This window comes from Clupea harengus, chromosome 19, assembly GCF_900700415.2.
Source record: "Clupea harengus chromosome 19, Ch_v2.0.2, whole genome shotgun sequence".
In the NCBI taxonomy this organism is placed as follows: domain Eukaryota; kingdom Metazoa; phylum Chordata; class Actinopteri; order Clupeiformes; family Clupeidae; genus Clupea; species Clupea harengus.
Genome location: NC_045170.1, coordinates 8,802,241 through 8,823,504, shown reverse-complemented (window position 1 = coordinate 8,823,504; position 21,264 = coordinate 8,802,241). Strand labels below are relative to the sequence as shown.

At 44.8% G+C, this 21,264-nt stretch overlaps 1 protein-coding gene across 3 annotated transcripts in view; it reads left to right on the top strand.

Annotated features, from left to right (window-relative positions):
* Positions 1-121: 121 nt before the first annotated feature.
* Positions 122-21,264, top strand: part of ankib1a (ankyrin repeat and IBR domain containing 1a) — a 32,206-nt gene continuing 11,063 nt past the window's right edge. Inside the window, exons 1-12 of one of the 3 annotated variants that reach the window (XM_012832928.3) lie at positions 122-363; positions 3,913-4,228; positions 6,971-7,271; positions 9,615-9,797; positions 11,544-11,661; positions 12,422-12,630; positions 12,982-13,070; positions 15,118-15,262; positions 15,710-15,870; positions 16,510-16,598; positions 16,940-17,070; positions 20,750-20,884. In XM_012832928.3, coding sequence (XP_012688382.2) covers positions 4,041-4,228; positions 6,971-7,271; positions 9,615-9,797; positions 11,544-11,661; positions 12,422-12,630; positions 12,982-13,070; positions 15,118-15,262; positions 15,710-15,870; positions 16,510-16,598; positions 16,940-17,070; positions 20,750-20,884 — 1,749 coding nt within the window. In that variant the 5' untranslated portion in view covers positions 122-363; positions 3,913-4,040. The other 2 variants (XM_031586034.2, XM_031586035.2) reach the window with 2 other exon arrangements.

Genomic DNA, 21,264 nt, shown 5'->3' with positions numbered 1-21,264 from the left:
GGCGCAGATTCAATCAGCGAGTCTAATTTCGTAAACATAAACTTAGATTATGGATAATTATATTCCTCCACAGGATGTGATGCTTTTTTTGTCCGAGCCAATAGTCAGAAAAACCAATCAAATGAGAGTTGCTAGCTGGGGAATTCTTTACGCACACCTACCCACCCCTTGCACGATCTGACAACAGTGTTCTTCCCCTGTCAGTACACAGCAGACGCAGTACTCCGTGCTGCTTGGCACTCCGTTTCTAAGACTATTAAACCATGATGTTATGAGGGTCTGACAAGTCAGTCTTTTGCAGGTCAAGTTGTTAAATGATTCCATTGATGTGTCCATCCAGAGTCCAAGTAAATCGATGATGGGGTACGTATTGCTGGTTGATCTTAGCTAGATGGCTGGTTCTTGTGCTTGCTCAGAGAACATAGACGGTACATAGCTAGGTAGCCAGATTGCTGTTTTATTCCAGTTGATATTACCGCTTCACATGATTAGTGACAGTGACGTTCATGTATTTATTCGTTTAAACAAATGCCAACGTGCCGCCTATTGCTAATGTATTTTGGTAATATGTGGCATGGTTTATACAGTCGTACTGGCATCGTGTGACGGTGTACGTTAACAGTTAGCTATAGTCAGTGCCATGTCCACTTTATCAGATAGCTCGTACAAACACAATAATCTTGCTAGCTAGCTATACTACAGAATACTTCCAAGTTGGCTCGCCTATCCTTCACAGAGCAACATTAAAGCAATCTGCTGAAGGAAGACCTATCAGTTTAAGCTCGCTAGTAGCCAGACAGATAACGCTATCTTGCTTATCTGCCTGTCTAGAGAGAGCTTGGGCTAACACCAACGTTACTCTGGAGGTCCAGCTAATATTGTGTTATCGTGACGCTAAGTTAGCTACTTAGGTGAACTTGGAAAACAGTCTCTAATAGTTTTGTGCCGTTGCATCGTGAATAAAAATGGCAATAGAGAGATGCTCGGTGTTTTAAAGTTATCGTTGACTTCATATGATGGTTGCACAGGTAGCCTTAATAATAGTTAGAAGGTGTCAGGGTATGGGGAAAACTTAAGGATAGACTAACTATAATGTTTACGTTAATTCGCTTGTAAGCTAGCTATTAAGCATGTCAACGAATAATTGCTTCACTGTTGTTCCACCGTCCAGATACAGCTGCCTTGACTGCTTCTTGTCATTTGTTAATAGGGTTCCGATTATACAGGATTAATATGTACAGGAGCTGGTGAACTGAGTGACAAGTGTTTGCTAGTTAGATACCTACGGTTTGGATTTACTGATGTTGGAAGCTAACAGTTAGCTACCCCCACAGTTTAGCCAGCCTAGCTTATTTCAGGAACCGGGGCTTCGAACAAAGAAAGAAAAAACGACGAACAGTAGAACAGACATACTTTCTCTTCGGTCAAAGTAAAATATACACATAATGATGTAGTGTATACTTTTGCATCTGTACATTTATGTTTAGACATTTCCCTCAGTTCTAGTGAACACAGAATAGACCAGTCCCGTGTGAAATCACTGTCTTGATACAAAGGATTTTGCTTATGTCAGACAGTAACAGGGAAAGTGGACGCAGCCTGGCATATTTACGCGTAGCCTAGTTGTTGTCTCATAATAGGCCCGCTCAACGAAGACCATAGGCAGGGTTGTATTCTGTATCTGTTCTTTGTGTCAGATATCTTTTAGCATACCAGTTGCTGTTTACAGTGTCATATTCAAATCACAGAGGACACTTTTCTCAACTTGTTGGCATGCCCCAGCAACAAAACGTGGCTAAATTTTGCATGAATAACTTGGCTCAATGATGTGAAGATACAAAATAACATGTAATTTAATATATTTAATTCTACTAGTGATGCGTTTTGACCTCATTTACTGAGTATGTTATCTCATTCCATTTAACAGCTTTTTCAGAACAAGCAGATTTTCATGGCAAGATTGGCTGACCAAATCAGACCATTGAATCACATTGATTTTCTGTCTGTGTTGAGTCTCAAGAGTAAGACCTCGACCCTGTCTGGTATTTGACACACACATAGGTCAGTTAAATGTGAGCATATAGGTCAATTGATGGCACGCAGTGAGTCAGCTGACAAACTCAAAGTCACTGGTGAAAGACTTGGGTTTTTGTGGATGGACTGTACTGACTTCATCCTTTCTCCTCAGTAGGCCTCTTGTCCAACAGGAGCAGAAAGCAGTCATTGTATTGAATGTATATGAAAATTCTGTCTCACTGTAATGCAAATGGTGTTTGGCAGTTCCTATGAGGATGGTTATAGATGGCTGCTACTGTGAGTTACGGGCTCTTTGTGTGCTCTTTGTGAAACGACTGTTGCCAGGTGCTAAATCATCTCTGCTTTGCATACCGCTGCATTTTCTGGTAATTTGAGATTGAGGCAAAAAAAAGTTGCAGAGAAAATGGTGCCAGTTGCAGGGGGCCTAATTGTTTTCTTTTGTGTTCATTATCAAAGAACACATTCAGTGCTGCCTAATTTTTTTGTCAAAGGATTATTTGTGGGAATACCCACGTCTGGTATGTCTGCAGGCCAGTTGAATAAGTGACAGATAGGTGAACAGTGTCATGGGGGGCAGGGTTGTGTCCCAATGAATGGATGAGTGGGGCAGACTGTGTGACCTAAAAACTGGGGGGGGGTGCAGACCCCCACCCCTCCAAAAAATGCACCTGCTGTAGTCCAGGCCTGTTCCTCTCACTCAGCCCGCTTTTAAGTAGATTTATTGGAGCATAAAATGGCCCTGACTCCAAAGTGCTGTTTTGTTTTTATTCTTCTTCTTCCACAAGAGCTCTAGTGGCCAATTTCTGTGGCCATACTGGCCATCCGAGTGCCCAGTGCCGAGGCCTTGCATCAACAAAATGCACAACATTTATTTGAACTTGAGTGTTGAGTTCTGTTGTGCAGGGTTTCTCCGGGCCAAGTGTTCAATTACCAGATGAACTGTACCTGGAATGGAATTTCTACTGGCTCTTGTTTGTTTATTTATCTCCACGAGTATCAAATTATCATTAAGAATATTTGTGGGAATGTATTGGGAGAGATCTTTGCAAAGCACTAGATTTATCTGATGCATTTTGCAAAGACAAATCATAAATCGTCATGCGTTTGACTAGATGTCCGCCGACAGTATATCTTGGGCCCCCTTGGCATGAAATCAGAGGTTGCCATTGGATCCCTCTGATGGTAATTAGACTGTTAGTCTGAGTGCAGACTTCTGGCAGGACCTAGGTCCACTGGCGGAGGAGGGCTGAGTGGACTTACATCATCATCATCATTATCGACTCTGTGCCTTCCACCGAGCTGCCGAGTGAAACGGTCAGAGCAAGAGTGAGAAAAGCAAAAAAAGGAAATCGGACACAGCCAGGATGTCTTGATGGGTGTTCAGGCCTGTTGTGCTCCGTTCAGAAACGTTGCAGAGTGTGGCCTTTGAGAGTAATGAATAAAATGATTCATGGGCTGTCGGTGCATTTATAAGAAGGACGTTTGTCCAATTTGTTCTGGTTTTAAAGAAATCTTGTGTTCTAGATTGGCCCTGCTTGCAGGTACACAGGTACTAGTTATTAGCCATTATTATCTTAGAGCTATGTCATTATCTGATTGGGGTGTCACTTTAGAATATAGATTGCTATCATATGCAGGTTTTCAGGTGAGGGAAATTGTCAGAATACTGAACACTTTTATTTACTCTCAACCTAAATGATTTCCTGTGGAATGGCACAGATATTTGTGGAATGTGGGCATCATTGTAATGCTGCTGTGGTATTTGTAGCCAACAGTTGTGGTTCGGTTGGTAATAGAAATAGAACACTCAACAAAGTGGCCTCGTTTTAAGGATTTAGCCACATATGCTAACCACCTCTGTCTCTCTTTGTGCAGGACCTGCAGTGGGCTGTTGACCCTGGTCGAGGGCAGGTGAGTGCAGCTTGGCAGCGAGTGGCTCAGGGCTTGTCGAGAGCGAGCGAGCGTGAGGAGAAAGTGAGTGAGCGAGCGCGCGCAGGTGAACGATGGGGAACACCGCCACCAAGTTCCGCAAGGCGCTGATGAGCGGCGACGAGAGCCTGGCATGGCAGCTGTACGAGAGCAACCCACAGTTCAAGGAGTCGCTGGACCCCAACGCGTCCTACGGCGAGCCCTACCAGCACAACACGCCGCTGCACTATGCCTCCCGGCACGCCATGACGCGCCTCATCAGGTGAGAGCCCAGCGATGTGTGGTGCCAAGAAATGACACTGTTTTGTTTTGGTTTGCCGTCTGGTCTGCTTAGCTGACCAGCTCAATTTAAACTGCTGGCCAGCACATGGCTAAACTGTTCGCGCTTCCATGGCTCAGCTCAGCTGCGTAAGTTGTATCTGTGAATCACATTTTACGTGTTCACAGCATACAGCATTTTCTTAGTCAGTTAAATTGCTTACAGAAACGTACTCTGGCGTCAGAGTGTTTGAAAACTACCCCCTGTTTGAACTAAAGAGCGTTTGATTTGTCGTCACAGACTGCATAGATGACAGCTAAATGTATGCCGGAGTGCTGGCTTCACTAGAAGGGCTTTAAAGTTAAAGTTCTCACAGTCGGTTCTTTGTGAGAAGTTAATCACATCACTGTAATTTATCATATTTTCTTACTTAATGGTCATCGCAGCTCTTGCCAAGCCGTTTGGAGAGGAATCAAAGCATCCCTTATGAAAGCATACTTTTAACTCTGAAGGGTGTGAGAATTGAATGCCGGATGAGAAGTGCACTAGGTAGATGGCTCAGCGGTTTGTCGCGATACGAGTGTGGCGTCTGCTATGGGCTCTGGTGAGACCATACTGCTTTAAGTAGCTGTGAGAAACTTTGCCCTTTAAAGGACGCAAAAAGCAGGATGACCCACATTCAGGTTTTTTTTACGTATGCAGCTTATACAGAGGTGTAGCCCGGCCATGAGGAAGTAATCCGGCTTGTAAGTTAATGCTTAACTCACTGGATGGACCGTCGGTTCAGTGTGAGACGACCCTGAAGGAACAAAGCAGACAGAGCCCGGGAAGGTCAGAGCTCTAAAGTAGCACGCGTGGATTCTCTCTCTCTCTCTCTCTCTCTCTCTCTCTCTCTCTCTCTGCTGTTTGTGTGTGTGAATGCAAATGCGTACAAATGGCATTTTCTCTTCAGCACTCTCATTCTAAAGCAGGTATGCCTGGTATGGTACATGATCTCCTGACGTGCTCAAACAGGGGCCCATCTCTGTGTGTGGTTCATGTGTGTGTGTGCGTGTGTGTGCGTCTGTGTGTGTGGTAAAGAGTGACAGGAAGAGGTGTGATAGAAAGAAGAGAAAGTGAGCTTGTGTTAGGAACAGGAGGAAATACTGTGATTTTGTGGGTAAGAATTAAAGAGGGATGGAGGGAGAGAGAGAGAGAGAGAGAGAGAGAGAGAGAGAGAGAGAGATACGATAGAATGGAAAGAGAGGGATGCAATGGAAAGCTGGTGCTGGAGCACTAGAGCGAGGGGCTCTCTTTGACTCCCTGGGCAGTTACCCCCATGGACAGCTGGCCCCCCTCCTCTCTCATTGTCCCCCCTCTCCTCCCCATACCCACTTAATAATAGGGCCCTAAACGAGATGGTAGGGGGCATAATTACCAGCCCTTCTCCAGGCCACCTCTATCCATTACACAAACAGCTCAAGGGCTGTGTGCGTGTGTGTGTGTGTGTGTGTGTGTGTGCGTGCGCGTGTGCGTGTGTGTGCGTGTGTGTGTGTGTGCGTGTGTGTGTGTGTGTGCATGTGTGTGTGTGAACAGAGAAATATTGAACGTGTCCACTCTCTGGTTTATATCACTGTTATCAGTGTGAAAAGGGGGCCGGGGGGGCGGTGAGGGTGAAAGAGAGAATGAGACGAGTCCGTGGAGGCTATTTTATAAATACAATGGAGGAATGGAGCAACTGTATCTATTTGGAGATGCGGTGGTTGTTTCTGTTGATGACAAAGAGGTGGAGGACAGAGTTTTCTGTCCGTTAGTGAAGTTATTCCAGGACCAACAGCTGTTGCTTTTTAGTACAACCAGTTTATCAGGATTCACTGGAAAGCGAGGAGGGCCTCTCTTTCTTTCTGTGTCTGCATGTTTGTGTGTGTGTGTGTGTGTGTGTGTGTGTGTGTGTGTGTGTGTGTTTGTGTTTGTGTGCATGCGTAGGTGTGTTGCTGACAGTGCTTGGCATTATCGAGCTGTTTAGTGTTACGTTAACCAATAAGCAGCCAGTCAACTCCATTTGCTTCTGCTGCCTCTGCTGTTCCTTTTGGCTTTCCTGGAACTAAATCGCTGAGTCATTCTCCTAGTATCCCCATTCAAGCCGAACGGCACTGCCCGATCAGAGCCTGTGCTGCTGAGCATTGGTATTAAAAAAATCTGACGCTCCTTTCAAGTCCCATCAAGAGTGTCCGCTGAAGCCGCGTCGCCCTTTCTCTCCCGCCTTGGTTCAGTGTGCTGCCTAACCAAAAATGACATTTGGCCACGACCATTTTGGCTGCTTCCCGATGTCTTTTTACGGCCCGAGCACAAGCGCGCTGAGGCTGTGCAGAGGGGCCGAGGGGCAGAGGGGCCGTGGCCGTCTAGGGGCTAATGCCGATATGATGTCTCCCTAATGCACTCGCACACATAATGAAATATTGAGATAAGGGCCACGGCTTCTGGTTCTGAAAATATCCCTGAGATTTCCCAGTAGGGCTAACCCTTTGAGTGCTGGCGTCGTCTGCCAAGTGTGACTCAGCTGAACTGTGGCAAAGGAGAATCGTTTTCTTTTCCTTTGCGCTCCATGCAAGTGGTCAGCTTGTTTACTTTGTGGTTTCCGATTGTTAATCATGCTGGAGTTGTGGGAAACTGGACTAAGACTCATACGCTCGTAAACTCACTGTATTCATTTGGTTAACCCTTATCAGAAAGATAACTCGACATTCCCTCTCCTTTCCTGCACAGGTCCTTTCTCTTCTGCAAGGATGGGAACCCCAACAAGCGGAACGTGCACAATGAGACCTCGCTCCACCTGCTGTGCATGGGCCCTCAGATCCTGCTGGCCGAGGGGGCCCTGCAGCCGCGGCTCCTGAGGCCGCTCCAGGACGAACAGCGCCGCGCCGAATGCCTGCAGATGGCGCTCAAGTGGACCGGCGCCAAGCTGGACGCTGGCGAGTATGAGCGGGCCGACGTCAACACCGCCGACAACCGCAAGAGCACGTGCTTGCACTACTCGGCTGCCGGGGGCATGAAGATTTGCGTGGAGGTGAGGGCAAGGGTCAAAGGTCAAGGTGTTCCCGCAAACTCAAGACAGAAAAAAGACAAAATTGACAAAAATTGCCTCAGTGTTGACATTTAATGTGAACAAATGTCTCAGAGCTATACCAGTTTTTGAAGGTTTGTGAAGACTATATAACATTACAAGTTTAAAGGTTTGTGTAGTTTCATGACACAAACAGATTTTTTTTTTTTATTATAACTACTTTATGATAATGAACAGTACATTATGAACCAGTCATGTTAATGAAAAAAAATAAGGATATATTTTGCTCATTTAGACCGTTTGAATTTTTTTTTATGTTCTAATTGATGCTTTCAGACTTAGATTTATTCTCTGCAGCACCGCTGGAATGAGTTTCAAAGTGTGTGTGTGTGTCACCTGTAGGGTGATCCGGGGGCAATTTGGGCAGCTAAATGCCCCATTTGCGCGCAGTTTGGTACAGAAACAAAAAGCCTAAAGGCAGTGGCATTACCAGGATAACTGGTATGCTACTTTGCAATTTCACAACTTCCCATTTATTCAAAACGGTCAAAACACACACACTGGAGCTAGATAGTTGGAGCCTTCAAGACACCAATGGGACAGGAACGTATTTTCAGCGTCTAGGGTAGCTTATTAGAAATAACAAAGAAATGACAAAGAAATAACAAAGAAATGACAAATAAACGACAAAGAATTACAAAGAAATTGGGCTTTACAATCAAGTAATCTCTGTTGGTCATTCCACCCCTCCCTCAGCACCTTTTCTATTGACACTACTGAGGATGTGGTAAAGGCTTTGAGGGGCAGTGCTCGCGCTCTTTACGGAGAATGGACGTGTTTTTCTGGTTGCTCTCATGCAGAGTTTAAATGATGACAGAGGCCAGATAAAACTGAACAGTAAACTGTCTCTTGCAAGTGTCCAGGAACTGTTTGCTAACCAGTTGAGTGAGCTGTTGCCCAGTAGGCTGATAAACACACATGGATGATATCATGCCAATTTATTAAGGTGTGAAAAAGGAAGTTTCATTCACCCCAAATGTACTGAACCGTTAATAACTGAATTGTAACTATGTCTAGGTGCTTAGTCTGTGTTTGTATTGTTTGCATATCACATGTAGTCAAAGTAGCCTGTGTCTGAACCCAAAGGCAATTCTCACTCTAGTTTAGCAAACAGAGCGATGTGATGGTTAGGTAGTTTTGTGTAGGTAAGCAAATGTTACAGAATAAAGTGTTGACTGTTTTTTCATGCCAGGTATCCAGGTTAGGCAGGCTGTGCATTAGAAGCAAGCTAAGGTACTGCTGCAATGGTTCATTTCTCTCCCTCAGTTTTTTTGGCACAACATGTGACGGTGTTGATTAACATGGATATTCCCCCTGCCTCCACCCTCCCGCTTAATTAGCTGTTAACATGAGGTGTGCAGACTCCGTATAGGCGCGAAAGAAACGTCCCGCTAATCTCTGGGGCATCCGAGGAGGCGTGTGTTAAAATCACACCCTCCATACTGTGGCTGAGACCTTCTAGCAGTTCCCAGAAATGTCTGCAGGCAACATTTTGGAGAAAAGAAATATTCAAAAAGGTCAAAATGACTTTTGAAAAAGGCTTCACTGTCTGTGAGTGGCTCTGGAGGAATGCGTCTGCTGAATGGGTCTAGTATTGTGTGCCGGTGTGTTGTAGCTTTCCACTGACGACGGAACCTTTGCTTAATGGCCTTGGAATTTGGTGGAAAACTGTTATCACAGGAGGAGAAATGTTTTCCAGGAACAGTCATAGGCAACATGTTCTTGGTTGAGGGTGTAGAGGTCAGTTGGTCAGAGCTGATATATGCATTTACAAGCACTTCCATCTGCTGATACTGATTGCCGTGAGATTTGCCGTTAGAGTTTCCCAACGTTTCTCTGGCATAGCCAGGTAGCAATGATTTTTGGCCAAACGATGCTCAAGGTATGACTTTTGTTTTTGCAGGAATGTTTATGGGATGAAAATGGTCCCTTAGTCTATGCTGTCATGTGGTTTCAGACTTTAGAGCAGCTTCCACAGCTACAATTCCTTGGTATCCATCTGAGAGGAAATGGAATGCGTTGAGTAGAAATTAATTTCACGAAAATTTTCTCTGTGTGTGTTTGTGTGTGTGCATGTATGTACGGACGTGTGCGTGGGTGTTTGTGTGCTTGTGTGTTTGTGTCCGCGCGGGTGTGCGCGCGTGTGTTTGTGTGTGTGTGTGTATGTACGGACGTGCGTGTGTGGTTGTGTGCGTGTGTGTGTGTGTTTTTTTGTGCACGGGTGTGTGTGTTTGTGTGCGTGTTTGTGTGTGTGTGCATGTACGTGTGTGTTTGTGTGTGTGGCAGCTACTGGTGAAGAGTGGTGCGGACCTGTTTGCGGAGAACGAGGAGCGTGAGACGCCGTGCGACTGTGCCGAGCGGCAGCAGCACAAGGAGCTGGCCCACAGCCTGGAGTCCCAGATGGTCTTCTCTCAGGACCCCGGCGCCCAGGACATCGAGGCCGAGTACGCCGCGCTGGACCGGCGGGAGGTACGGATCACCCAACCCCATCCCAACCCTATCCCATCCCTATCCCAACCCTACTGCACATCACACTTACATATACTGTCCTTCAGCAGGGTCTCCTGGATCGCACCGTGATCCTGCTTTAGGCTTTGGTAGAGGCTTACATTTTAAAGGGCGCTTTGTGCAAGTTCAGTGAGAATGGAACTTATGATGATGAAAATGGCTTTACCAGTGAAGCGGCAAGAACCTCCCGATACACAAATACTCACACACACACACTCTTTCTTTCTTTCTTTCCCTCTCTCTCTCACACACACACACACACACACACACATGAATGCATGCATGCACGCACATCCAATCCAGTTCTTTTGCAAAATCCATTTTGGATTGGTTTGGGTAGATTGTGGACATGGTTGAAGAAATATGATTTTAAATTGTAATTTAGAAGTAATGTGATTTTTTTATTCTTCTTTTGTTTGAAGTCTATGCAGTGGTGTCTCTGTAGGCCTGTGAGACTGAGGGTGTCTTTTTACATCGTGACACACAGTGGGACACAGTGGGATGAAGTCAGAAGCTCAAACTCTTTAAGCATGCAGATCAAGGCTGAGGCGTCGTCTCCCAGACAGACGTCTGTGGGTCATCACGGATTTCGATCTATAACAGAGCTGATGTCATCTTTAATAGTTTACAAAGGAGGGGTGAAGAAAAAGAGGGTGGGGAAGCAGAACGGCAATACAGAGAGGAAGAGGGGAGAAGAAGGGATGGAAAGTGTATGATATTATATAAGTATGATATTATATTATTATATAATATTATATGATGTATGAAGATGTTATCAAGCAGCGAACCTTCATTGCAGACCTGGCAATCTAACTAGATATCTTCCCCCAAATACCATCAGTGCAGCTCAAACACACTAGACCTGGACCTAAACACCTAGACCTAAACACACTAGATTTTTAGGAGTGAGCACTATGTTGGTGAGATGACCGTGACACTTAAAAGCCACCTTGACAAACCTTCAGTATCAAAGCGCATGTGTGGAACATCTGATGAAATTAGTAACATGTCTTCTGTAAAGAGGTGGATTGGTGGCCTTATCTTGGAAAAGGTGTCTATTACCTCAGAAGCTATTGTCCACCTTGGTGAGTGCAGCGCGGCGTGGCGTAGCGTAGCCTGCTCTAAGAAGATGGGGGAAGGTCAGTGAGTGTTAGTGATGTAACCGTGGTGACAGAGAGACATTTTAAGTTGCAGATGAAGACCAGGGGATTTCGGCTGGCCTTGGTGGAGCTGTCATAATGCTGGGTTTGACGTGTCCGAGAGGGAGTGAGAGTGGTCTGTGTGTGCGCAAGAGCATAATGTCATAATGTCTTTAACACACCAGCCATCCTGTTCAGATTCCTCTCTTCCTCTCTGGCTTCATCTCTTCACTGTAAACCCCCCCCCTTTCTCTCTATGTTTTTTTGTGCCCTTACCTTTAATATTCTTTGATTTAAACAATTTTGTTTTTCTTTCTTTCTCCCACTTTCCATCTGCTGGTCACACCCCTCCTGTCTCTCCCTCTATTTTGCTCTCTCTCTCTCTCTCTCTCTCCCTCTCTTTTGCTCTCTCTCTCTCTCTCTCTTTTGCTGTCTCTCTCTCTCTCCCTTTCTTTTGCTGTCTCTCTATCTCTATCTCTCTTTTGCTGCCTCTCTCTCTTTCTTTCTCTCTCTCTCTCTCTCTCTCTCTCTCTCTCTCTCTCTCTCTCTCTCTGTCTCTCCCTTCCAGCCGTATGAGGGGTTGAAGCTGCAGGACCTGCGTCGACTGAAGGACATGTTGATTGTGGAGACGGCAGACATGCTGCAGGCGCCGCTCTTCACGGCCGAAGCCCTGCTGCGAGCCCACGGTACGCCTCCGCACACGCCTGAACGCACGCCTCCGCACACGCCTCCGCACAAGCCTGAACACGCCTGAACACACGCCTCCGCACACGCCTCCGCACACGCCTGAACGCACGCCTCCGCACACGCCTCCGCACAAGCCTGAACACGCCTGAACACACGCCTCCGCACACGCCTGAACGCACGCCTCCGCACAAGCCTCTGTACACGCCTCCGCACACGCCTGAACACCCAGCATCCTAAACACACCACCACCGCCTCCGCACACGCCTGAACAATCAGCATCCTAAACACACCACCACCGCCTCCGTACACGCCTGAACACCCAGCATCCTAAACACACCACCACCGCCTCCGCACACGCCTGAACACACCACCACCAACACACCACTACCGCCTCCGCACACGCCTGAACACCCAGCATCCTAAACACACCACCACCGCCTCCGTACACGCCTGAACACACCACCACCAACACACCGCCTGAGTAATTTAACACGCTTCTGCCATGAACATGTGAGAAGCACTGGTCATGCCAGAGGAAACCCTAAACTTGCTGAAGGCTCAGTACAGTACAGGTCTGCCTAGCACAACTCAAAACATGTTGAATTTCTTTAAACCCCATGAGCGCTCAGCTGCTTATATACTCCCTGAGTCTTACAACCAATGCAATAACATCAAGTCCTGTCCATAAAACATCTGTGCTTCAGGGAGCATGAGGACAAGTGTCACTTCACCTGAGTGCTTTTCTTCTCTGCGGTGCAGACTGGGACAGGGAGAAGCTTCTGGAAGCCTGGATGTCCAACGCCGAAGACTGCTGCCAGCGCTCGGGGGTCCAGATGCCCACACCGCCCCCTAGTGGCTACAACGCATGGGACACGCTGCCCTCCCCCCGCACCCCGCGCACCACCCGCTCCTCCGTCACCTCGCCCGATGAGATCAGCCTCTCCCCGGCCGAGGACGGCCTCGCTCTGGTCAGTGGTCTGTGCGGCCGACGGCGATTTATGAGCCTCTGCCATCAGATTAATCATCATTTAAATGGGCTCATGTGTACTTTGTGTCATTGCGTACTAATGATTAGTCTGGCTGATAAACGACTAGCCGTCCTTAATTGACCACAGATGTGAAAGCATATGTGAAATGCAGAAGGAACTGGAAATGACTGGCTCTGTTGTGCAGATTCTTTTTTTGGGTGGTGTGTATTTAAGTGTGTAATTAAGTGTGTATTTTAGTGTGTATTTTAGTGTGTATTTTAATTAATGGAAGTGTGTGACTCCTGTCGCAAACTTAAGCGACTGTGTCTAATTCTCTGTCTCCTCTCGCAGTGTGGGATCTGCATGTGCAGCATCTCTGTGTTTGAGGACCCGGTGGACATGTCTTGTGGACACGAGTTCTGCCGAGCATGCTGGGAAGGGTAAGGAAGGGAAGGGCTAACATAGATTTGGTTTTTTATGATAAAGTTGCAAGGGGGACATTCAGACAGACATACATACATTCATTCATTCATTCATAAATACATACATACACATACAGACGTACATACATACATTGAATTGTATTCCCTTCTCTTGTTGCACAATCAAACATATACTGCCATCAAACATATACTGAGACCTCACACTAGGACTTGAACAAAACATAAAAAGAAAGAAACATATTTTAGTAGATATACAGTGGGGAAAATAAGTATTTGAACCCCTGCTGACTTCGCAAGTTTGGCCACTTGCAAAGAAATGTGTGATCTATAATTGTAATGGTAGGTCTATTTTAACAGTGAGAGACTACAGAATATCAACAAAAACATCCAGAAAACTGAATTTTCTAACAGTTATGAATTGATTTGCATTTGTCGCGGAAAATAAGTATTTGAACCCCTACCAAACAGCAAGAATTCTGGGTCCCACAGACCAGTTATGTGCCCAAGAAGCACACATATTAGTCCTCATTAGGCCTAACAAGGTTGGCAACACACTACGCCGTAATGGTTTGAAGTACTGCAGCACTCGCAAGGTCCCCCTGCTCAAGGAAGCACATGTACAGGGCCGTCTGAAGTTTGCCAATGAACACTTGAATGATTCTAAGGAGGATTGGGAGACAGGATGTGGTCAGATGAGACCAAAATCAAGCTCTTTGGCATCAACTCGACTTGCCACGTTTAGAGGGGGAAGAATGCTGAATATGACCCCAAGAACACCATCCCCACCGTCAAGCATGGAGGTGGAAACATTATGCTTTGGGGCTGTTTCTCTGCCAAGGGTACAGGACGACTCCACCGCATCGAGGGGACTATGGATGGGGCCATGTTCCGTGGAATATTGGGCTTGAACATCATTCCCTCATTCCCTCCCATTGAAAACGCAACCTTAAGGATTTGGAGAGGATCTGCAAAGAGGAGTGGACCAAAATCCCTCCTGAGATGTGTGTAAACCTGGTGACCAACTACAAGAAAAAACTGATGTCTGTGCTTGCCAACAAGGGTTATTCCACCAAGTACTAAGTCATGTTTTGCTAGGGGTTCAAATACTTATTTTCCGCAACAAATGCAAATCAATTCATAACTATTAGAAAATGCAGTTTTCTGGATATTTTTGTTGATATTCTGTCTCTCACTGTTAAAATAGATCTACCATTGCAATTATAGATCACACATTTATTTGCAAGCGGCCAAACTGGCGAAGTCAGCAGGGGTTCAAATACTTATTTTCCCCACTGTATTTTGATAGGGACCTATTAAGTCAACGTGTTGATAGAATGTGCAGTGCCTAAGTAGGTGGAGATGCTTTAAAGAGCTCTCTTTAGCCCCCGGCCCTGCTTCTCTCTTGTTAGTGCAGACGCCCGATTTTCTCTGAAGACCAAGAATGTGACCTAGAAATTAAAGTGTTGCTTTTGCCGGCTCTTGAAGGTTCTGCACCTGCTGGAGCCTGACGTCAACCTTGGCCTCTGTGACAGACATTAAAATAGATAACTTCTTAAAAAAGACAGCACACCGTAGTCCAACAGTCCCCGTTTTTTCCCCACGACTGGCTAAGCTGCTTTTGTCCTTTTTATTGTTTCACTGTCGTGTCCAATTACCGAGGGCTAAATATGGTCGCGTCTTTGGCTAAGGTAATAAAGTTGTTGTGATTTGTGGAGCGGGATTGTTTATTTCTACTCGGGGGAAGAAGGGACTTCGTCTACGCTTTCATCTCTCGTCCTCACTGTCTCTCCGGCGGCCCTCTAAAAGAACGACGTCACTTGTGTCACATTACATGAGTGCTCAGTGCTCACTCGCTGAAGGTGGTGCAGCAAGCAGAACACCAAGGGTTTATTCAGGGATACGTCAGGAGTGTTCTGCCATTTCCAACACTCACCCCCGCCCAGTGTGAAGGGGAAGATGAGGGGGGGGGTTGGGATATAGCCCAGGTCTTCCTGTCATTGAGGCTCCTTCAGTCGTCTCGTTATGTCCTCTCTCTCACTGACAGGTTTTTGAACCTGAAGATCCAAGAGGGGGAGGCGCACAACATCTTCTGCCCAGCCTATGACTGCTTCCAGCTGGTTCCAGTGGAGGTCATCGAGAGTGTGGTTTCCAGGGAGATGGATAAGCGCTACCTTCAGTTTGATATCAAGGTATGACTCCAGAGGTTTCCCGGCAAACAACTGTGGATGAGATAATCATAGCGTAATATCATATAATGCATGTTCTATGTAAGGGAAAAGTTATATATATGGTGCAACGATGTACTGGCAACATGTTTAGGTTTAGGTCATTGTAAAGCACAGTTTATGGAAAAAAAGAGATGATTGTGTTTTGTGAGGTTTAGGTGAGCATTGTATATTCATAGTTAGGTATTTGTATTTGCAATGGTCTCCTGTGGTGATTGGCATTATAAAATGCATTTAATTATTATAATGTAATCTATAGATATCCACCATTATTATTATTATTATTATTATTATTATCACCGTACTGCTGACGTTATTTCTATCACCACCACAAAGTGCACAGAAACTAACCCTCTCTCCCATCCCTCCCCCTCTGCTCCCTGGCTCTCTCTCTCTCCGTGTGCCCCGCAGGCGTTTGTGGATAACAACCCTGCCATCCGCTGGTGCCCCGTGGCACGCTGCGAGCGGGCGGTGCGTCTCACCCGGCCCAGCCCCGCCTCCTCCGACCCCCTCAGCTTCCCCCTGCTGAGGGCCCCCGCCGTAGACTGTGGGAAGGGCCACCTCTTCTGCTGGTGGGTGAAGACTAACCACATACTGTACAATTGCTTTACAGTCCAAAACAGTCCTTACACTAGTAAGGGACCACATATCTATATATACTATATATTTGCTTTTATATTGATGTGTGTTTACTCTTTAAATAGGTGCCGTGTTCTCTCACATTCTGTCTTAACAGTATCTGTCCCCTTAACTTATCCTTTTAACTTCTTGTAGTGGCTCAGTGAATTGCTTTACAGTCCAAAACGACACATGCTATTTGGCTGTGAGATCTCCAAATTGCCATTTACTTAGCATAGGATGACATAACATGCAGCACATCCATTGGTCAAATATCTCTTTGCAGCGGAATTAAGAATTTTTCTGGTTAACAATAAAAATGTAATAGCAAATATATGTGTGTGTGTGTACTGTACGTGTGTGTGTGTGTGTGCATGCATGCATGCATCTCCTATCATACTTACATTTGCTATTACATTGTGTCTACTCTTTAAATAGGTGCTGTGTTCTCTCACATTCTGTCTTAACAGTATCTGTCCCCTTAACTTATCCTTTTAACTTCTTGTAGTATCTCAGTGATTTGTCCTAGGACTTGGTTAACCTCTCAACCCTGTCTGTCTCGCGTTCTTACGTTCTGTTACCCCCGTCTCCAGGGAGTGTCTGGGTGATGCCCACGAGCCGTGTGACTGTGAGACATGGAAGCTGTGGCTGCAGAAAGTCGCAGAAATGAAGCCAGAAGAACGTGAGTGCCCAGGGGCCTCCGGGATTTGTAGTTGTTCTGTGAGCTGTAACACATTTCACAAATCCAGTAGGGATGAAATGTATTCAAGGAACTTGTTCTTAAGTGCCGGACTTAAATATTTTATTAACGCACTTAGGCATTTAAGACTTCTTGGAATGATCCGAAGCAGATGGAACATTTGGGTTTATATTAAACCTCTCTAGACTTCCCGGTACCCTACTGCCCTTGAGATGCTCCCAGTGGTCTAGTCAGTGCCCCTATGACTGGTAACATGCCCCCCCCTCCCCTCTCTCTCTCTTTCGTTTCCTCATTCCGTGTCTCATTCTTTCATTCTGAAAAAGTGGCTGGCGTAAACGAGGCTTACGAAGACGCTGCCAACTGCCTGTGGTTACTCACCAACTCCAAACCCTGTGCCAACTGCAAGTCGCCCATCCAGAAAAACGAAGGCTGCAATCACATGCAGTGTGCCAAGGTCAGTTTGTGTGTGTGTATATGTGTGTATGTGTATGTGTGTGTGTGTGTGTGTGTGTGTGAGGGGGGGGGGGGGCTGGGCGTGAACAGCAGCTCGTTCCTGACATCTGCCATTCCTAGGGGTGGGTATCACCCGAGAACCCGCAATTTAGTTTAATCATAGATCTGGATCAGTGGTCAATAAGACCGCCACTCTTTGAAGTATTGTGATCACGCAGTAGATTGAGATATTCTGTTGATTTCCTTGTAACCAGTTTTTCAATAATGCCTTCAGAAACCTCAAACATACCTTATCAAATTATCTTGATGACTTATGAGATTCAGCTGGATACATCATAACATTACCTTAATTGACTCCCCCCACCTTGTCCAAATAATCTGATCTTTAAGAAAAGTGTTGTAGTTACATGACTCAGTGCAGTGGTGTGTGATTTAGTGTTGTCGCTAGTGATACATGTGTACATATGTGATATGTGTGTGTGATTAGTGTGCATCCACATGTGCATAGCTGCCTGGATGGCTGCCTATGTGTGAGTTTGCATTTTTCTGTGTCTGTTTGTGTCATTTTTTCCCTATATGTGCGTATATACACTACGTGCAGTATTCACGTACAGTAAGGTTTTAGGCACTTAAATTGTTTCACACAACATTTATCTTAGTCGTTTTCTATCCTTTTTTTAAAACTCTTTTTGAAAAACAGTATTCAATTGAAACATTTATATACCATTAAAAAAATGAACACAGTAACAAATGACACTGCAGATTGAAAAGCTAAAGGCCATCAGCTCAGAACTAGCAGAAGCCAGTGTAATTTGAGAGTCAAAGACAGTCAAGACAGTTTAAATCCACTGAAGAACAACCTACCTGCCAAGAACTTTAAAAAACTGTACAGGTGTACCTATAGGTGAATCGATGCTGTTTTGAGGGCAAAGGGAGGTCGCACGAAATATTGATTTGATTTAGTTTCTTTGGTTGATTGCACTTTGTATGTTGTTATTTGATTTATTGTTTACTTGAGGTAAAAACGTATCATAGCATTATTTCTAAAAGCATCCTCACTCGCAAGTGGCTAAAACTTTTGCAAGGCACTGTATGTGTTTATGTGATCTGATTTGAATGTGTGTGTGCGTGTGTTGCCATGACTCCTGGTCGAGAACGCAGGCTCCGGCAGCAGGAGCGGCGGCAGCTTGCTGCGGGGCCGCGGCTGCTGAAGGGCTCTTTGACGTCAGAGGCAGGTGTTGAAATAAAAAAACCCTGCCGCATGGCCAACCCAGCACTCATTTCCTTAATGAAGGCTTAAACACATGTGCTGAGTGACAGCACAGGCACGCCCCCCCCCCCCCCCCATTCACACCCTTAGACAGCCCCAGACACACACACACACACACACACACACACACACACACACACACACACACACACACACACACACACATATATATATACTATCCCCCTCCAAAGGCACAAGTACTGATTGCTAGGCAGGATAGGGTGTTGCACTGGGGTGATGGGGAGTGGGAATTGTGGAATGTCTCTCTCCTGTTGTTGTTTTGTACGCTCTCTGGGTGTGGGTTAATTATTACAGTGTTCTGATGTTGAGGGGAGGTCAGAGGGGTTATACTGTATTTTAAATAAATAACCAACGCTTTGGAGTAATCATTAAGCACTCTGTTTTCCTGTAAGGTCTGATGGTGTTACTAGGGAATATGAGGTGAGGCAAGTTCAGGACGGAACCAAGCATCAACAGACACAGAGAGAGAGAGTGAGACACGCACACAGACAGAGAGAGACACACACACACACACACCCACACACACACACACACACACACACACAGAGGAAAAAGAAAGATAGGGAGACTCGCAGGCAGGCAGTCTCAGGGCTCTTAACCTCTTGTTACCTGAAGATACAAACAAACTCTTCCTGTTGCTAGGTAACGGGGCACTTGGTGGCCTGTCATGTATTGATTAGATCATGCTGGGAAGGAGAGGGCAGAGTGTCGCCTGACAGAGGATCCGAACACACACACACACACACATGCTCCCATGTTTGCCCACAGTAGGGACCTTTAGCTCTGTAATATTCATGTGGGGGGGGGGGGGGATGTTGGATTACTGAGCATTTGTGCAAGAAAATCTCAGTAAACTGTACCATATCAGTCACTAATGTATGGGGATGGTCAATGATCGTATGGCAGTATTGTATGTAAACCACGGAAGACCGCATGGAAGATGACCTAGCATAAGAGCTGAATGGAAAACAAAAAAAGTACGACGTACAGATTTCTTGTGGTCAAAACCGCCTGTAGTTTTTGTGTAATCCTGCTAACAAACAAACAAAGGGACACAGGTGAAAACAGAACCTCCTTGGCAGAGGGAATGAAGCTGGTAATGCAATATGGAATATAGTATAGTTTTTGTCCTGATATATCAATAACACATCTCTCTTTTTGTCCTGATATATCAATAACACATCTCTCTTTTTGTCCTGATATATCAATGAAACATCTCTCTTTTTGTCCTGATATATCAATAACACATCTCTCTTTTTGTACTGATATATCAATAACACATCTCTCTTTTTGTCCTGATATATCAATAACACATCTCTCTTTTTGTCCTGATATATCAATGAAACATCTCTCTTTTTGTCCTGATATATCAATAACACATCTCTCTTTTTGTACTGATATATCAATAACACATCTCTCTTTTTGTCCTGATATATCAATAACACATCTCTCTTTTTGTACTGATATATCAATAACACATCTCTCTTTTTGTACTGATATATCAATAACACATCTCTCTTTTTGTCCTGATATATCAATAACACATCTCTCTTTTTGTCCTGATATATCAATGAAACATATCTCTTTTTGTCCTGATATATCAATGAAACATCTCTCTTTTTGTCCTGATATATCAATGAAACATCTCTCTTTTTGTCCTGATATATCAATAACACATCTCTCTTTTTGTCCTGATATATCAATAACACATATCTCTTTTTGTCCAGATATATCAATATCACATCTCTCTTTTTGTCCTGATATATCAATGAAACATCTCTCTTTTTGTCCTGATATATCAATGACACATCTCTCTTTTTGTCCTGATATATCAATAACACATCTCTCTTTTTGTCCTGATATATCAATAACACATATCTCTTTTTGTCCAGATATATCAATATCACATCTCTCTTTTTGTCCTGATATATCAATGAAACATCTCTCTTTTTGTCCTGATATATCAATGACACATCTCTCTTTTTGTCCAGATATATGAATAACACATCTCTCTTTTTGTACTGATATATCAATGAAACATCTCTCTTTTTGTCCTGATATATCAATAACACATCTCTCTTTTTGTCCAGATATATCAATAACACATCTCTCTTTTTGTCCTGATATATCAATAACACATCTCTCTTTTTGTCCTGATATATCAATGAAACATCTCTCTTTTTGTCCTGATATATCAATGAAACATCTCTCTTTTTGTCCTGATATATCAATGAAACATCTCTCTTTTTGTCCTGATATATCAATGAAACATCTGTCTTTTTGTCCTGATATATCAATGAAACATCTGTCTTTTTGTACTGATATATCAATGAAACATCTCTCTTTTTGTCCTGATATATCAATGACACATCCTCCTGTCTTTGTCTAGTGTAAGTATGACTTCTGCTGGATCTGTCTGGAGGAGTGGAAGAAGCACAGCTCCTCCACAGGTGGCTACTACCGCTGCACACGCTATGAGGTCATCCAGCAGGTGGAGGAGCAGTCCAAGGAGATGACTGTGGAGGTATACACACACACACACACACACACACACACACACACACACACACACACACACACACACACTCAACTATGGAATTACAACTACTGTTTTGAAAGCACACACATACCTGAATGGCATGTATTAATGCCTTTTCTCCACAAACCCAGTTCAAGCCTGGCTCCTAAAATATTTATCTTAAGACCGTAAACAGAACATTCTAGAGCTTTGTATTACATAATGGCTTCTCCATTCTATTGGCCATAGGCTCCAGCGCTGTGGGGATTCCTTTGCATCTCGGTCCTTTAATGGCAGTAGCCCAAGCCTATATACTCTGGGTCCCTATATCTTACATACATACACAGACCAGCACCAAGCCTTGTTTTAAACAGAGGACATTACTT